At 54.0% G+C, this 13,558-nt stretch overlaps 2 protein-coding genes across 3 annotated transcripts in view; one reads left to right on the top strand and one right to left on the bottom strand.

Annotated features, from left to right (window-relative positions):
* Nucleotides 1-726: 726 nt before the first annotated feature.
* Cfap410 (cilia and flagella associated protein 410) lies at nt 727-11,077 on the bottom strand. Of its 2 annotated transcripts, none has more exons than XM_057751151.1 (8): nt 11,015-11,077; nt 7,534-7,742; nt 6,534-6,552; nt 5,755-5,801; nt 4,392-4,621; nt 3,278-3,449; nt 2,585-2,663; nt 727-1,808 (listed from the first exon to the last, which is right to left on the bottom strand). In XM_057751151.1, exons 2-8 carry the CDS (start codon nt 7,608-7,610, stop codon nt 1,680-1,682), a joined length of 753 nt encoding a protein of 250 aa, XP_057607134.1. In that variant the 5' UTR covers nt 7,611-7,742; nt 11,015-11,077; the 3' UTR covers nt 727-1,679. The 2 variants fall into 2 exon arrangements, with proteins under 2 accessions (XP_057607134.1, XP_057607135.1); XM_057751152.1 differs by having other exon boundaries at nt 729-1,808; nt 2,585-2,660; nt 11,015-11,072.
* Nucleotides 11,078-12,908: 1,831 nt separating this feature from the next.
* Nucleotides 12,909-13,558, top strand: part of Trpm2 (transient receptor potential cation channel subfamily M member 2) — a 47,101-nt gene continuing 46,451 nt past the window's right edge. The window contains exon 1 of the mRNA XM_057794558.1: nt 12,909-12,950. The gene's annotated coding sequence lies outside the window, so the exon portion shown is untranslated. The remainder of the gene's footprint in view (nt 12,951-13,558) is intronic.

The raw sequence follows: 13,558 nt of genomic DNA, 5'->3' as shown, positions 1-13,558 counted from the left end.
TGAATATTCACTAACTGTTTACTGTGTGCTCCCTCCATGGAGGGCAACTCAGGGTCTGGGGACAACAGCAGGCTGTGGTTGGACACTTGCTCAGTCTGGGCATCTGCCACACTGGGGCTGTACAGCATGACATCACGGGCGGGAGATGCAGACACAGGACCTTTCTCACTCTGGTCACTGCCAGGTGGGGTCAGGTCATCGTCCCATGCCTGGTTCCTTCAGCATGGGACTCAGCTCTCGGTACAGAACTCCTGCCAGGTTCAATGTTTATCTGTTCGGCTGCATGGCAGCTTTGGGTCCTGGTGACGGCAATGGCTTTAGGAGACACGCAGGATACAGAGCAGCTACCTCTTTCCTGAGCTCCACTCTTTTAGGGGTGACACCTCCAGCCTCAGTTCTCTCTGCTGTGAGTTGGACAGGAGGGTGCCCCGCTCCTGTGATGCCAATTCCTGTTTTGCTCAAGGGGCTACACCTGAAACATTCAGAGTAGGGGCTGAAGGTCCGTTTGCTCAACTCCAAGTAGGGCCCCATGCTGTGCTGTAGCTTGTCCCCAGTCCGGGCAGAGAAGGCTGGAGTGGGCATCAGGGATTGGGGTCTTATCACAACTGGTACAGTTTGCCCATCCCTGAGGTATGCATGAGTGTGCCACAGGAGGAAGGAAAGCCAGGGTGTTACAGGCGCGTGGTGTGGTTCAGGGGGGCAGCTGCTAGCATTTCCAGATTTTTATGTCCTGGAACATGGAATTGGACCAGGGACACAGATACTGATAGAAACAAGTTTATTTTTATTAAGAGAGAAAGTACTCCTAAGATTGGAGGTGGACCAGAGGAAGAACAAGGTCTAGTGGCCAGTGGTCCTGAACTTTTAGCATTAAGACCCTATAAGGTCAGCTATTGTATACAGCAGGCTTCTTGGGCCATGTCTATCTGTACCATGGTGGTGGTCGTGGTTCCAGACTTTTTGCTCATTGTTCTATATATGCTAATCTTGATATCTTTCTTGGTTCTGTTCTCTTGTGGCAGGTGTAAGCTCACCCCAAGGCCCCCTGCCTGGTGGGTAAGTTACAGGCCCTACCCCAGCTGTTCTAACAAAGACAGCTTTATTGATGGCATCTGACACCTCAGAATGCTGGGCATCTCTGGATGTCCCCAACAGTTACTCTACCCGGGTGACATCCCTGTCCTAAAGAAATAAAATGGACAGCGTCTACCTATCCTTGTCCTAAGAGGAATCCGTTCTCCTAGGCTACAGTATCTAAGGCCATCTGGGACACGGTGTCTTGTAAGACCATTTCAGGCCACCTCCCTGAGGACAGGCTTGACATAGGGACACCAGGGCTCCCCCATAGCTGCTGAGAAACAGCATGGACCTTGAGGTCAAGGCCCTGCCTGTCACTGAGATGCTGGCTTCCAGCCCAAACAAAGTGCTTTATTGGAGGGTATGGCTCGTACAGTCCCCCTTGAGGAAGGGTCAGGCAATGCCCAGATCCTCAAGGTCTCAGCTGTAAGGGACCATGCCGATGGGCAGCACCTCTGCCAGTCCTAGGCACAGGAGAGGGGTCTGCCCAGCTGGCAGTCCCTGTTCCTCCCTGGGCCTGGTGTTGGGAGCCCAGAGGGAGGCTTTCCGGGTTGAGCTGTGTTTCCACAGGATACAGGGTCCAGGTACTGGGGCATATGCAGTCACTCCATGTCCTCCTGGGGCTCCAGCCTGTGCAGCGCCTGTAGCCGGCTGCCCACAGTCTGCTGGACGGCCTCTAGCCCCTCCGTGTCCAGTTCCCGCAGTAGCAGCAAGATGGCAGTCAGGATGTTCTGGGGACAGAGAGGGTGACCTAGAGAACCGCCTGGTGGCATCCTTTATAGGGTGACAGTCTTGGGACGAAGGGGCAGGCCTTCCAAGCAACAACATGGGAAGGTCACAGCACAGACACTGGATAACTGCCTCCCTGTCCAGTTCCTGCCAGTCTTAGGTCTGTGCCCTAGCTTCAGATGGAGAAACTGAGCATAGAGGCTGGGGGCCTAGGACAGCTCAGGGTGGCATTCTCTCATACAAAGTGGTGAGAAAGAACATTTCCAACCAAAGACAAGAGGACAGCTGAGAGGCAGTACTAGTGGCTCACTGGGGGGAACGAGCCAGAAGTGAGGCTTGACCCCTGACCTCTACAGCACACTAAGGTCTCTGCAGACCCCTATTTGTGTCCTTGCTCTACAGATGCTGGTCCCAGGGTGACCAGCCGGAAGGTGGGCCTTTCTTTGGGGTGGGTGTGCCCATTCTAGCTGTGGGCCAGTGGATACCTGGTGGGTACCAGTAGACAAATGCCTTTGGCAATTCTCTGTGGAGCCCTTGAGGACTTGGGAAGGAAAGGGAGACTGGGCACAGGCCTGCTCTTGGAGTTGAGTTTGACATGGGGGCAGCAAGTAGAGAGGGAGGAATCCTGAGGGACAGTGACCTCGAGAGGTGGGGGCTCCAGCATGCTGGAGTGGGAAGCAGAACTGAGCCTCATACCCACCCCCCCCCCCACTTCCTCATAAGCCTACATCTGCCCCCATGTTCTGCTGTCCGGAGAGAGGGGGCAGTGGTCACTCACCCTACTCTTGTGACTCCTCAGGGCATCCCTCTGTGAGAAGGAAGGAGGATGGTCTCCAGCATTCTGGCCCGGGGCTCTGCTGGTGAGAGGAAGGCAGAGTGCGATGGTCAGAGGACTGCAGGCAACACCTGCAGCCAAACCCCACTATGAAGATGCCACGTCGCACTGGCGAGTGGTCCCAGTCCAGAGCAGCAGACGGGGCAGGCACCCTCAGTCTAGGCATTGTATAATGCCACAGGAGCCCAGTGTACAGAACAGGCCCAGAGCTACAGGGAGCGGCTGCTTTGTGCCCAGGGCTCCCCGCCTGCAATGCTTTCCACCCAGGGCTTCAGGGAAGGCACTGCCACGGAAATGACCCTGGCAGGAGTCAGAGCAGAAGAATGGCCTGTGGTCACTCTCAGAGTTCATCTCCAGTGCCGTCCACAGATGGGAGACAGCAGGCTGCATCTGCCACGTGGAACTCGGCTGTGGCCCCTCTAATGAGCACAGCCGTCCTCCTGTGCCATTCTGGCCAAGTGTAGTCACAACAAGCAGCAGAATGCCCATACTGAAGGCCACCGAGGAGCACGAAAGCCTCCCCGGGCCACCGGCACTGTGTTGAGCTCACTTCCCTCCCCAGGAGACAGGAAGCCTCCTCATGGCCTGAGGATACCCCTGGAAGTAAAGGTCTTGATCCCTGGCAGGCTCTCTCACTCTGTTTCCTCTGTGTAGCTCAGCAGGCCCGGGCTGGTCTCAGTTGTCGAGCTGACAGAGCTGAGGGTGTAAGAGGGCTTGGGACAGCCATTGCCTGCACCCTCTCTGTCTGGGGCAGCAGTGATCTCATCTCCCTCCATCAGTGCGCGAGTCAGCTCTTCCTCCGTCACCGCTTAGGGAGAAGGACAGAAAGGTAAGGGTGTCAGCGTCACAGGCCTGTGCTGCACAGCTCCACGCAGCTCCGGCCTCCTCGGGGCTTCAGCACGCCTGCTGCTGTGTGTGGGGGCTGTCCCTGTGGAGAGTCACTTCTGCTCCTTCTGCTCCCCAATCCCAGAACGTGTATGACACTTGGCAGAAGGGCAGGGGGTGCTTGTGAACCTCAGGTCTAGCATCTTCTAAGAGCAAACCCCAAGTCCAAATAAATCTGCATGGTGCTAGGGTTGGGCCCAGGCCTTGCACATGCTAACAGGCTCTCTGCCATTTCTCTGGAAATGAATGACTACATTTCCAGTCCCTAAAACAAATCTGAAAAAGAATGGGCTTTCCATATTGACTTCATCACTCTTGTTCATTAAGTGTCTGGGAGAAAGCAATTACATGGTGAGCATCAGAAACTGGCTGCTAAGAGCATAAAGCCCTGGTGTCAGCAAGCTGGACCCTGCCAAGAGCCCATAGCAGGGCTCCCCACTATGATAGAGGGGGCATGTAGGCACAGCATAGGTGGGCATGGTGTGGGGGGCAGTGGGGGTCTCCTCCACCTGGCTCCAGAGGCCTGGCTGCCTGTGCAGCTGAGCCCATACCATGCTGCCCAGTCACGCCACTGCAAACCCTCCCCATGGCACACAGATTCTCCTCACAGAGTGAGGCAAAAGGAGGAGAGACTGTTGAGGCACCCAAGTCCAAATGGGCTTAACAGACAGGGGCCTGTGCTAAATGCTGCTATGGTATATTGGAAAGGGGACACTCACACGGGCTGCTTCTGATGACACTATGTGGTGGGCATAAGCCCATTTCCTCAAGCTGGGAGCTGCAGAAGACAGGGAGGTGGGGTGCCTGGGAAGCCCCCGAATGGGGACCATCTCATTCGCCAGTGGGTGGACACGCCAGACCCTACCTTGGTTGTCTAGCTTCTGCAGGTGGGGCAGGTTGCGCAGCACAGTCATGCGGTAAAGGTGCGGGCTGGTGCCGCAGCACGGGTTCTCGGCCAGCCACAGCACCCTGAGGTGTGGTAGATCCTTCAGGTAGAACAGCTCATCCAGACTGGGGATACGGTTCCTCCTCAGGTACAGCTCGCTCAGGCGTCGGCAGCCACGTACAGGTTCCAGGGTGGAGACACTGTTGACGCTGTGGGACCGGCACACTATTAGGGACCCAAACAATCTGGATCGCCATGGGCCAGGACCCTTTGCCCGTGTGGGTCTGCCTCAGTCATGAGTACCAGCAAAAGGTTTTGGCCTTAGAAATGGGTCAAAACCAAGTAAGTCAGGGCTGGGGAAGAGGCACCCTTAGGAGGGGTTCCTGAACTTGAGGCACCATGTGGGCAGCTCCTTGGCCTAAAGCTCTGCATTCTCATGGAATCACTGTGGCAGATGGGGTGCTTCACCCTCCTTTGTAGGTGACACTGAGTCCCCAAGAGACAGACAACCCTCAGCAGGCACAGCTAAAACTCGGCAACAATGCCCACAAGCCCTACATCACATGCAAAGCAGTTCTGGCTTCCAGAATACAGGCTAAAGATAAACAGGAGTTTAGGGTGATTTCCATCCTGTAGGAAAGGGAATACAATGCAGGAAGGGAAAAACAGAACATTCAGAACCCCCAAAGTCCTTACCCACACACCAGATCTTTACAAACGTTCTACCTCCCAGAGCAAGGGCCTGGCCTGCTGCGCTAACCCCACCCATACTCCCTCCTGCAAGGCTGCTCTGACATGTTAACATGCTCTAGGAAAGAACACCAGCATCATGCTGACATGCAGAATACCCACATGCCACCACCTGGCAGGCAGTAGGGGCCATAAGTATCAGTCCTATCTTAGGTCCCAGAATACTTAGGGGGGGAATCTAGGGATGGAGAAACTCCTAGAAGTGATAGAATCAGGAAGGCGGAGGAGAGAGGGCACTGGGAGGTTCTTGGGGACAGATGCGGCCACAGGGAGGACTGGCCTGGGTGGACTACTGTTCATTATTAGCAGGCTTGTCTAACCACGGCTACAAGCACACAGATAACTTGCTGGGGCGGAGGTGAGAGGGCAAGCAGAGCGGAGCTTTTGGGAGGCCCAGGTAAGTCCCTCAGAAAGGAGGTATGATTTATAGGAGGGCCAGGCTCTTGAAGGCCCACTCCCCAGCCCAGAAGCTGCTATCCTAGGCTGTGCTGGGAGTCTCCAGCTTTCCTATCTCCCCTGGGTCCCACAGGAGGGGCATGCAGCTCCCCACAGCTTCCATACCCCAGGACTACGGTGACACAGGGTCAAGTACCTGAGTGTGATCACTTCCAGGCTGGGCATCTCGCGGCATATGGAAATCTAAGGAGGGAAGAGTGGGGTGGTGAGCTGGCAACCGTGCCCCGCTGTCACTTTTCAGGTCAGGGAAGACATCTGTCCTGGGTCCTAGCACCTGCACTAGTGGGCCAAGGAGCGTAGCCTTGCACAAGCAGGGCGCTCAGAAGAATCAGCACCTGCCGGTCTCTGCGGCCCAGACTGCCCTCGCAGTGCTCTTCCCTGGGGTGGGTTTAAGACAGTTCTAGAGACAGAACATCGTTATATTCAATGCCCTCAAAGGACATCTGGCTGGGGAGCTTGGTTTCCTATGCCGCAATACAGAAAACTTCTCTTACTGCTGCTGAGGCACAAGAAAAGGACAGACACCCTTCCTGCCAGTGGATCTGGGCCCAAGTCAGACACAACAGCAAGGAGGTTTTGGCTACAAGTCATCATTGGATCTGCAGATCAGACCTGGGTCGTGGGCTCCACTGTCCCAGCTTGGTACACTGTCTAGTCTCTGCCTGCCACGGTGGGAGGGGGGGTGCATCCTGAAACTGGGCCATCTGACAGGAGGCCATGCAGAGAGCCTCTGAGGATGTCTGTGAGGGAAAAGCATCACCCAGGACTCCTCCAAGAGCGGAGCTTTGACTCGGCCCTCTTCTGTGTGGGTCCAGCAAGCGACAGGGCCCTGAACTGATGACCACAGATCTGTGACTTATCTATTCTTCTGAGGAAGAGGCATCTGAGAGATGACCAAATCAAGGCAGAACTTACATCTGTGAGCTGGCTGCCCCTGGGGAAGAAAAGACGGACATACTTTAATCTTGTTGAACGGAAATGACAATTGTCTATACCTCTAAAGATTCTATGATCTGAATGGCATGGTAAGAAATGCTGGGTACCCAGACAACAGGAGAGATATCACAAATGATTAGGTTGATTTCTGACACGACTACACGCTTGGTGTATTGGGGTTCTCTGTGTGCAGGACACGCGATTTACTCCTCAGATGCCCACAGCAGAAAATTGTTTCCTCTCACAGACATGTTCAAAGGCTGAGCATGCAGCTTATGAAGCAAGCTTCACGGGCCTGCAATGAAACTGTTGTTTCTGCCTGCACAGAGGGAGCCCTGCCATGTTGGCTAAATAAAGGCATTATTGAAAACTCAGAGGACAAAGGGGACTGTGGTTCAACACCAGCTGTGCCAGGGCAGAGAAAGGCTTTTAATTAACCAAGTCCAGTCTTTCCAATAGCGTGCTGACCCCGCAAAGAGCAAGGGGCTGATTTGCTGTGCCTCTTCTAGATGCTTTGGCCATAGTGTCCCCTGAGTCCCCAGAGAAACCTGTAGCTCTTTCACACCCCACGAACACAAACTCCTCCCGAAGCTCCGGTCTTTCAGTCTCAGCGTGACCCAACCATGCATCTGTGAGCGCATCCTTCCTAAAACATCTAAGTTCCAGGCTCTCAGACCTGGTCACCCTCACCAGCATCTAGTGACCACGGAATCATGACTTTACAACCTCAGTTCTCTCTTCCGGTAGACACACCACTATGCACCTTCGTTTTCAGATAGCAGGCGCACTCACAGAGGGTTAGTGGAAGCCCCTCGGCGAGACTAGAAGGAAATTCTAGCTGTCAGGCGAGAGCCACAACTCCTCCGAGGCAATGGCCCCGAGGTGGGCCTGCAACCTGGCTAGCTTGGGGCAGCAGGCGCCGCGGAGGGGGTTGGGGAGGAAAGGGGCTCTGCTCCCTCCCGCGCCTGGCCGGTCTCACCAGCAGTTGAGCTTCCGCACGCTGTGCAGCTCCGAAGCTTTGGTTCGGGACAGGACCATTTTTCGCGTTAGCTTCATAGTGGCCGCGGGGCCGCGAACCCGGCCGCCCCCTTGTTGTACACTCAGCTAGCGGGAGAGGCCTTCGCCGCGGCGCGTTTCCAGGGGCGGGGCCCGAGTCTCCAGGGGCGGGGCCTGAGGTCCCATTGGTTGCTAGAAGAGAGGGTGGAACTGTACGGGAGCAATGGGACGGGCAGACTTCCGGGGCAGGAGGCTCCGCCCCGAGCCTTTGGCGGCACTCCGAGCCTGCGATCCTGCGCATGCGTGAGGCTCCCGGCTGTACTGCGGTTTGGACATACTGTCACAAGGAGGTTGGCCCTCTGCTACACCTCCGGGCTGGGGGTGCTGAGAAGGCGCGGGTGTGCGAGACTCGGGACGCCAGGCCGGTCCCGGGGACATCGGGAAGGATGTAGCTGCGGCAGTGCAAGCCTGGCCGAGTTGGGAAGGATGACGGAGTCCTCGTGGAATATTCCCGCTAAACTCCTCCAGGGCCGCTTGCTTCGGATCCTCATCCCTCCCAGGGATGGAGGTCACCCTTGCGCCCTTGCCTATTCCTGCGCGAGCCTAAACCAAGGATTTGAGTTACAAAACAGCTAACCCACCGCCAGGCGTTGGCTCGTACTTGTAGTTGCTTCAGTCAGAGTCTGAGGCAGGAGGATTTGCCTGAGCCAAACAGTTCCTGGTGAGTTACAGAGTGAGACCTTGTCTTAAAAAACTAAAGCCCGGCAGAGGCAGGAAGACTTAAGAGCCTGAGGCTAGCCTGTTCTACAAGTGTGAGTTCCAGGACAGCCAGGGCCACACAGAGAAACCCTGTCTGGAACCCCTACCCCGTCCACATCGCCCCCAAAAGGTCAGGGGGCGGAGATGGGGCTGGAGGAACCTTTCAGAACATTGCTTTTTCAGGGAACTCAGGTCTATTCCCATCACCTGCCTGGCGGCTCACAACCTTCTGTAACTTTAGTTCCGGGAGATCTGACGCCCTCTTCTGGCCTCAGCGTGTACCAGACATCTCGCTTGCAAGCCCGACACACACATGCAGGAAAAAAAAATCTTTAAAAACAAAACTCAAACAGAAAATAGACTTTATGTTTTTGAAAGTCTCCCCACCCTATGCCTGTGATCTGTCAGTGTGCATCTCAGGTGATCCCAAATGAATGTTCTGTTTTGTGAAGCTGGCGCTGACTTTATTTTTAGGTCGAAAACTTCTATACCATCTCCCGGCCTACAGATTACACCAGGGCAGGCATTGGGGCCCTCGGGCCCTTCAGAGGTGACAAGCTGTACTCAATGAGCGTTTTTTAGGGCTTCCCTATGAACTCTTTCCCCATCTGACCACCCTGGCCTACTTTTACCGAAAACTGGTTTCAGGGACTAGTAAAATGGTTCAGTAGGTGAAGACGCTGGCTGGAACCCACAGTGGAAAGAGAGCAGACTCCCGAGGTTGATTTAGCTTCTGATCTGCACGTGTGTGTCATTAACCACTAACAGTGAGGCCTGAGTTGAAAGATACAGTTTAGCTTAGGTCCTGTGGCCACACCAACGGAGGCTGTGCAGGAAAGACATGGGTGATAGAAAGTGGCTGGAGAGGGCAGTTGATATTTGGGGTCAAGACTTGGAGGGGTGTCTGATAGGAGGAGCTGGGCATCTCCTACTCCCCTTTCTGTCCTGGGAGAGACCTAGGCCTAGGGAGGAGTTGTATCACATTGTACCAAATGCCGGTGAGGCTGATGGGAAAGTGTGGAGTTGCTATCCTGGTCAGCTTGGATTTGACTACCCTAGTTCTTGCCTCTTTTACCTAGACAGAAGTGGTAAGGTGCAGGGGTGGTACAGGCAGAGAATGGGTCAGGCTGTGGTGGACCCTGGTTCTGCAGCTTTTCCAGTCCTGGTATCTGACCCTTGCCTGTTGATATCCCCACTGGGACTTCCCTGCAAAAAGGCTATTCCTGGAGACTCTTGGTAGGGGAAGGGCCCGAGGAAAGGGGCCCTGCTGCAGAGTTCTGGCATCACAAAGTCTGACTGAAGCAGTGGAGGGCCTTGGCTGTCGGGGCTGTGGCTTTTCCTGCCCTGAGTGTTAAGTCTCAAAGCCAGGACTGACATAGCAAAGCTGATCAGGCCACCAGGTTCTCCCAGCATCCCTTGGTCCCTACCTGTTACAGCATATGGCTGACATACCCTGCCCCCATCCTAATCTTTTCCAGCCCAGGGGCTGGGCTTCTCTTCCCCCAACTTCCCTTCTTTATATAATCCAGCCATTTTGGTTACCTGGCCTCTTTCATCTCCTCTCCTGGTCAGTCTCTTGGCCCAAGCCACCCATCTTGGTTATCTGCTTCCTGTCTGACTCTCCCAGGTGTCCCTGCCTCTGTTTATGCTCTCCCTTTTCTCTGTAATAAACTTTCTCCTCCACCATACCCGGAAGCAGTCGTGTCCTTTGTTTTTTTAATTTCTTTCTTTTTTTTTTTTTTTTATTCATTGAGCAGTCATGGGCAACTGACCTAGACCCATGCCCCCTTGAGTTCCCAAAGCACAGCACTGTCTCCCTGGAAGCTCCTGCTTCTCTTGGGGGGGGAGGTTCTCTGACGTCTCTGGTTTAGGAAGACAGGAGGAGGGGGAGGTTTATCATACAGCCCCTAGGACTTCTGCAGACCGTGTCATAGCTGGTGGCTGCTTGAGGACTTGCGGGTTAGTGGAAGGTCCTGATGGCTTCAACTGAGATCTGTAATGAAAGACTCCTAAGCACATGGTTCTGGGGTGCCCTGCTGGGGCTCGGTTACATTCCCAGAACTTCCTTTCCCCCAACAACTCTAGGCTAGGTTTAACCCAAAGAGAAGCAAACAGCAAATGTGTATGATCTGGAAGATGGAGGAGCAGCACCAATGGCCACATGAAATGGTGTGGGAGGTCCTTCTGTCTATGTGTTGCTTTTATTGGTTGATGAATAGCGGTTCCTTGCAACAGGAAGGTCACTGTGGTGATGGGCAGAATATAATGGTGGTCCTTCTTACCCTGCAGCCAACAGTCTGTTCCCACGGCCATCTTGCATGCACACCCAGAATCACCCTGGCATCACTTGGTGCAGACTCAGAACAGAACCCTTCTGTCCTCCCTGTCTGTCCAACCCTGCATCTACCGTTGCAGGGGGAGGCACACTTGGCTCCCCAGATTCTGAAAGCACCCTTGCCCCACTTCAGGAGGGCTGCTAAGGGGCTTCCCTGGACCCCACAATTTCTTGTCGCAGACTTCCACTTCCCTATGCTGGAACAATTGCGTAAAGTTTGGCACCTCTAACAAAAGTCTCATTTTGAATGCCGAGGAGCGTGTTTTCCTGCAAAGAACCTGGCACCGACAGGAAAGTAATCCCAACCCACTGAGTCTGAAAGTGACACACTGCCTCCCCGGCCCGAGAAGCTTGAGTAGTGGCTTCTTACCTCTGGTCAACCACAGCTCTCAGGTCATGGCCTCATCCTGTGTGCTACTGGCCTAAGGCTGCTGTGGTTGGCTTCTTGGTATGGAGTTGGCAGTTTCACATCTGGCAGGAAGAGTGCTTGGCCAAGTTCCTCAAGTTCACACTGGGGCTGTCCCTGTCTGGGTCCTGTCCTGCCCCTGAGTTGGCTGTGCAATACCCCATCTGTAGTCGGTAGTCCTTCCGGGGGACTGCACTGTTAGTGTCCTGGCTGCCAGGGGACCAGGCTGCTGCCAACCTGGCATTGCTGGGCTCTTGCTTGGTTTTCTCAGCACTGACACTGCTGCTGCTGCTGCCCCTCTCTGTGGGGCCAAGGCTCATCCTCTAGTGCCATGTGGCTTTTCCTACGGAGACACAGATAAGCATCTGTAGGGCAATGACAATAGACAGACAATTCTCAGTTCAGTCTGATGAACCGGTGAGATTGTTGGGGTTCATTACAGGGGCATGGGTGGCCATTCACGAAAGCTGTGCCCATCAAACTTCCTGAACAAGTTTCAGGCAGAGGATGGTGCTCAGAGAGTCTCCTTGGCAATTTAGCTGCTATCTGACCTTGGGGAGGGGCCTTGCCAGTCTTGTAACTTTCTGAGTTTCCTGAGCCTTGTGGGTTCCCTTCGCTTTTCCCAATCTTAGGAACTTCTCTTCTCCCTTAATGAGCAAACATTTCAGTTCAGAGGAAACAACTGCACAACACCTGGGGGCCACCTCTCTTCTGCCCCCCAGGAAGAGGAATGTGGCTGTTGTAAAACACCATCCTCGTCAGATCAGCTATGCCTGTTTGTAAGAGGCCATCAGGAGTAGTCTTGCTGACAACTGATGTTCTCTCATAGAAAGAGGGGGTGGGGAGGGCCACTGGACCCTCACCTGAGAGTCTAGCCCCTCCTCCTCCCAGTCATTTGTATCCTGTATTTCTCTAGTTACATGAGGCCTTGTGGTCTTAGGGTAGGAGAGGATGTATTGATGGGCGGCTGCTGGAGAAGCTATCAGTCCATGCTGAGTGAAGAGGTTACAGTGTTGCAGGGTGGCTTCCTTGCTGCTCCCCTTCCCATCCCCACCACCCATGCTCCCACCACTAAGCTCTTACCTCACTGTAAGTAATCCCAGCAATGTCACTGGTTGCCCCAGGTGAACTTTGGTGGAATTGTACTTTGGCTTGAGGCTAGGACCATATTGCGCGGTGTGTGTGTGTGCGCGCGGCGCGTAACATTGTTTACATCTCCACAGGGAAGGAATTCTCCACATAGTGCCCCTCCTGTCTAGCCCTGTTCCTTCCTCCTCTGTCTTAATATCCACTAAAAGATGGAACTCAGAGCCTAGTCTTGAGAAGTTACCAACAGAGGCCAGCAGAGGGCATCCGATCTCCTGGAACTGGAATTACAGGTGCTTGTGAGCAGCCATGTGGGTCCTGGAAACTGAACTGGGGTCTTCTGAAAGAGCAGCAAATGCTCTCGCTGTCTGAGCAAGCTTTCTAGCCCCACAAAGCGACTCTTTTTTGAATCAGAGGCCATCTCTGTTCTCAATGGTTACACTAGCCAGGTACCTCTCATAAGAGGTACACACTGGAGGTCTTTTTGGCACTAATAGCCAGGGTGCCGGGGACCTCAATTACCTGTGCTGGCTCCTGCACTAGAGCCCAGGCTGGGGCTCCACAGGACAGGCCCCCACAGGGGATGTCTAGCAGCACTCAGCTGCCTCAGCTGTTCTTTTCTCCTCCCAGGACGGGTTCAGAACTTGCTGTGGAGCTTGACCTTCCTGGCCTCTCCCAACCCCAGTGTGAGGCATCCGTCTCAGAGGGAGGCAGGTACAGTGGATGATGCACATTGTCCTCTGCACACCATGCAGGGCTCCGTGTGTGCAGTTGTGAGTCCCACATACAGCAGGGATAACCTCATCACACACAGGTGTGTATTCGTGTCTTGTATCCATATGCTTTTTAAAGGTTTTTTTTTGTTTCGTTTTTAAGATTTTTGTTAAAAGACTGTTTCATTGGATTCTGTTTTTAACTATGTGTATGTGCCTACATACCGGTATGTGCTGTTGACTTTTACTGAAAACATCCTGTGACCTTTTGGGCCCTGGGGTCAATCCAGCTCTCAGGATGGCGTTATGCTTGTGTTAGCATTCAGCAGCCTGCCTTGAGTGGGGAGTTCCCAGGTGACACCAACTGCTTGGCTCACAGCTTCCTGCAATGCCTTCTCACTGCTGAGTTTCACAAACAGCCCTTTTGCTGAGATGTTTCTGGAATGACGAGGACCTGTAGACTCCCTCGATGAAGGAAAGTGATGATTCTCACCTCCAAATCTGGCACTCTTCCTGTTTTTTTTTCTTTTTTTTTTTTTTTTTTTGTTTTTTTTAGACAGGGTTTCTCTGTGGTTTTGGAGCCTGTCCTGGAACTAGCTCTTATAGACCAGGCTGGTCTCGAACTCACAGAGATCCGCCTGTCTCTGCCTCCCGAGTGCTGGGATTAAAGGCGTGCGCCACCACCGCCCGGCTGTTTTTTTTTTTTTTA

This window comes from Chionomys nivalis, chromosome 19, assembly GCF_950005125.1.
Source record: "Chionomys nivalis chromosome 19, mChiNiv1.1, whole genome shotgun sequence".
Taxonomy (NCBI): domain Eukaryota; kingdom Metazoa; phylum Chordata; class Mammalia; order Rodentia; family Cricetidae; genus Chionomys; species Chionomys nivalis.
This window is presented reverse-complemented; position numbering and strand designations above follow the sequence as displayed.

Coding starts and splice junctions, on each gene's coding strand:
- Cfap410 (XM_057751151.1), bottom strand. CDS start 7,610: ATGAAGCTAACGCGAAAAATGGTCCTGTCCCGAACCAAAGCTTCGGAG. Junction 3,450..4,391: donor GCAGAAGCTAGACAACCAAG/GTAGGGTCTGGC, acceptor CTTCTCCCTAAG/CGGTGACGGAGGAAGAGCTG. Junction 2,664..3,277: donor AGCTACACAGAGGAAACAGA/GTGAGAGAGCCT, acceptor TCCTCTCACCAG/CAGAGCCCCGGGCCAGAATG.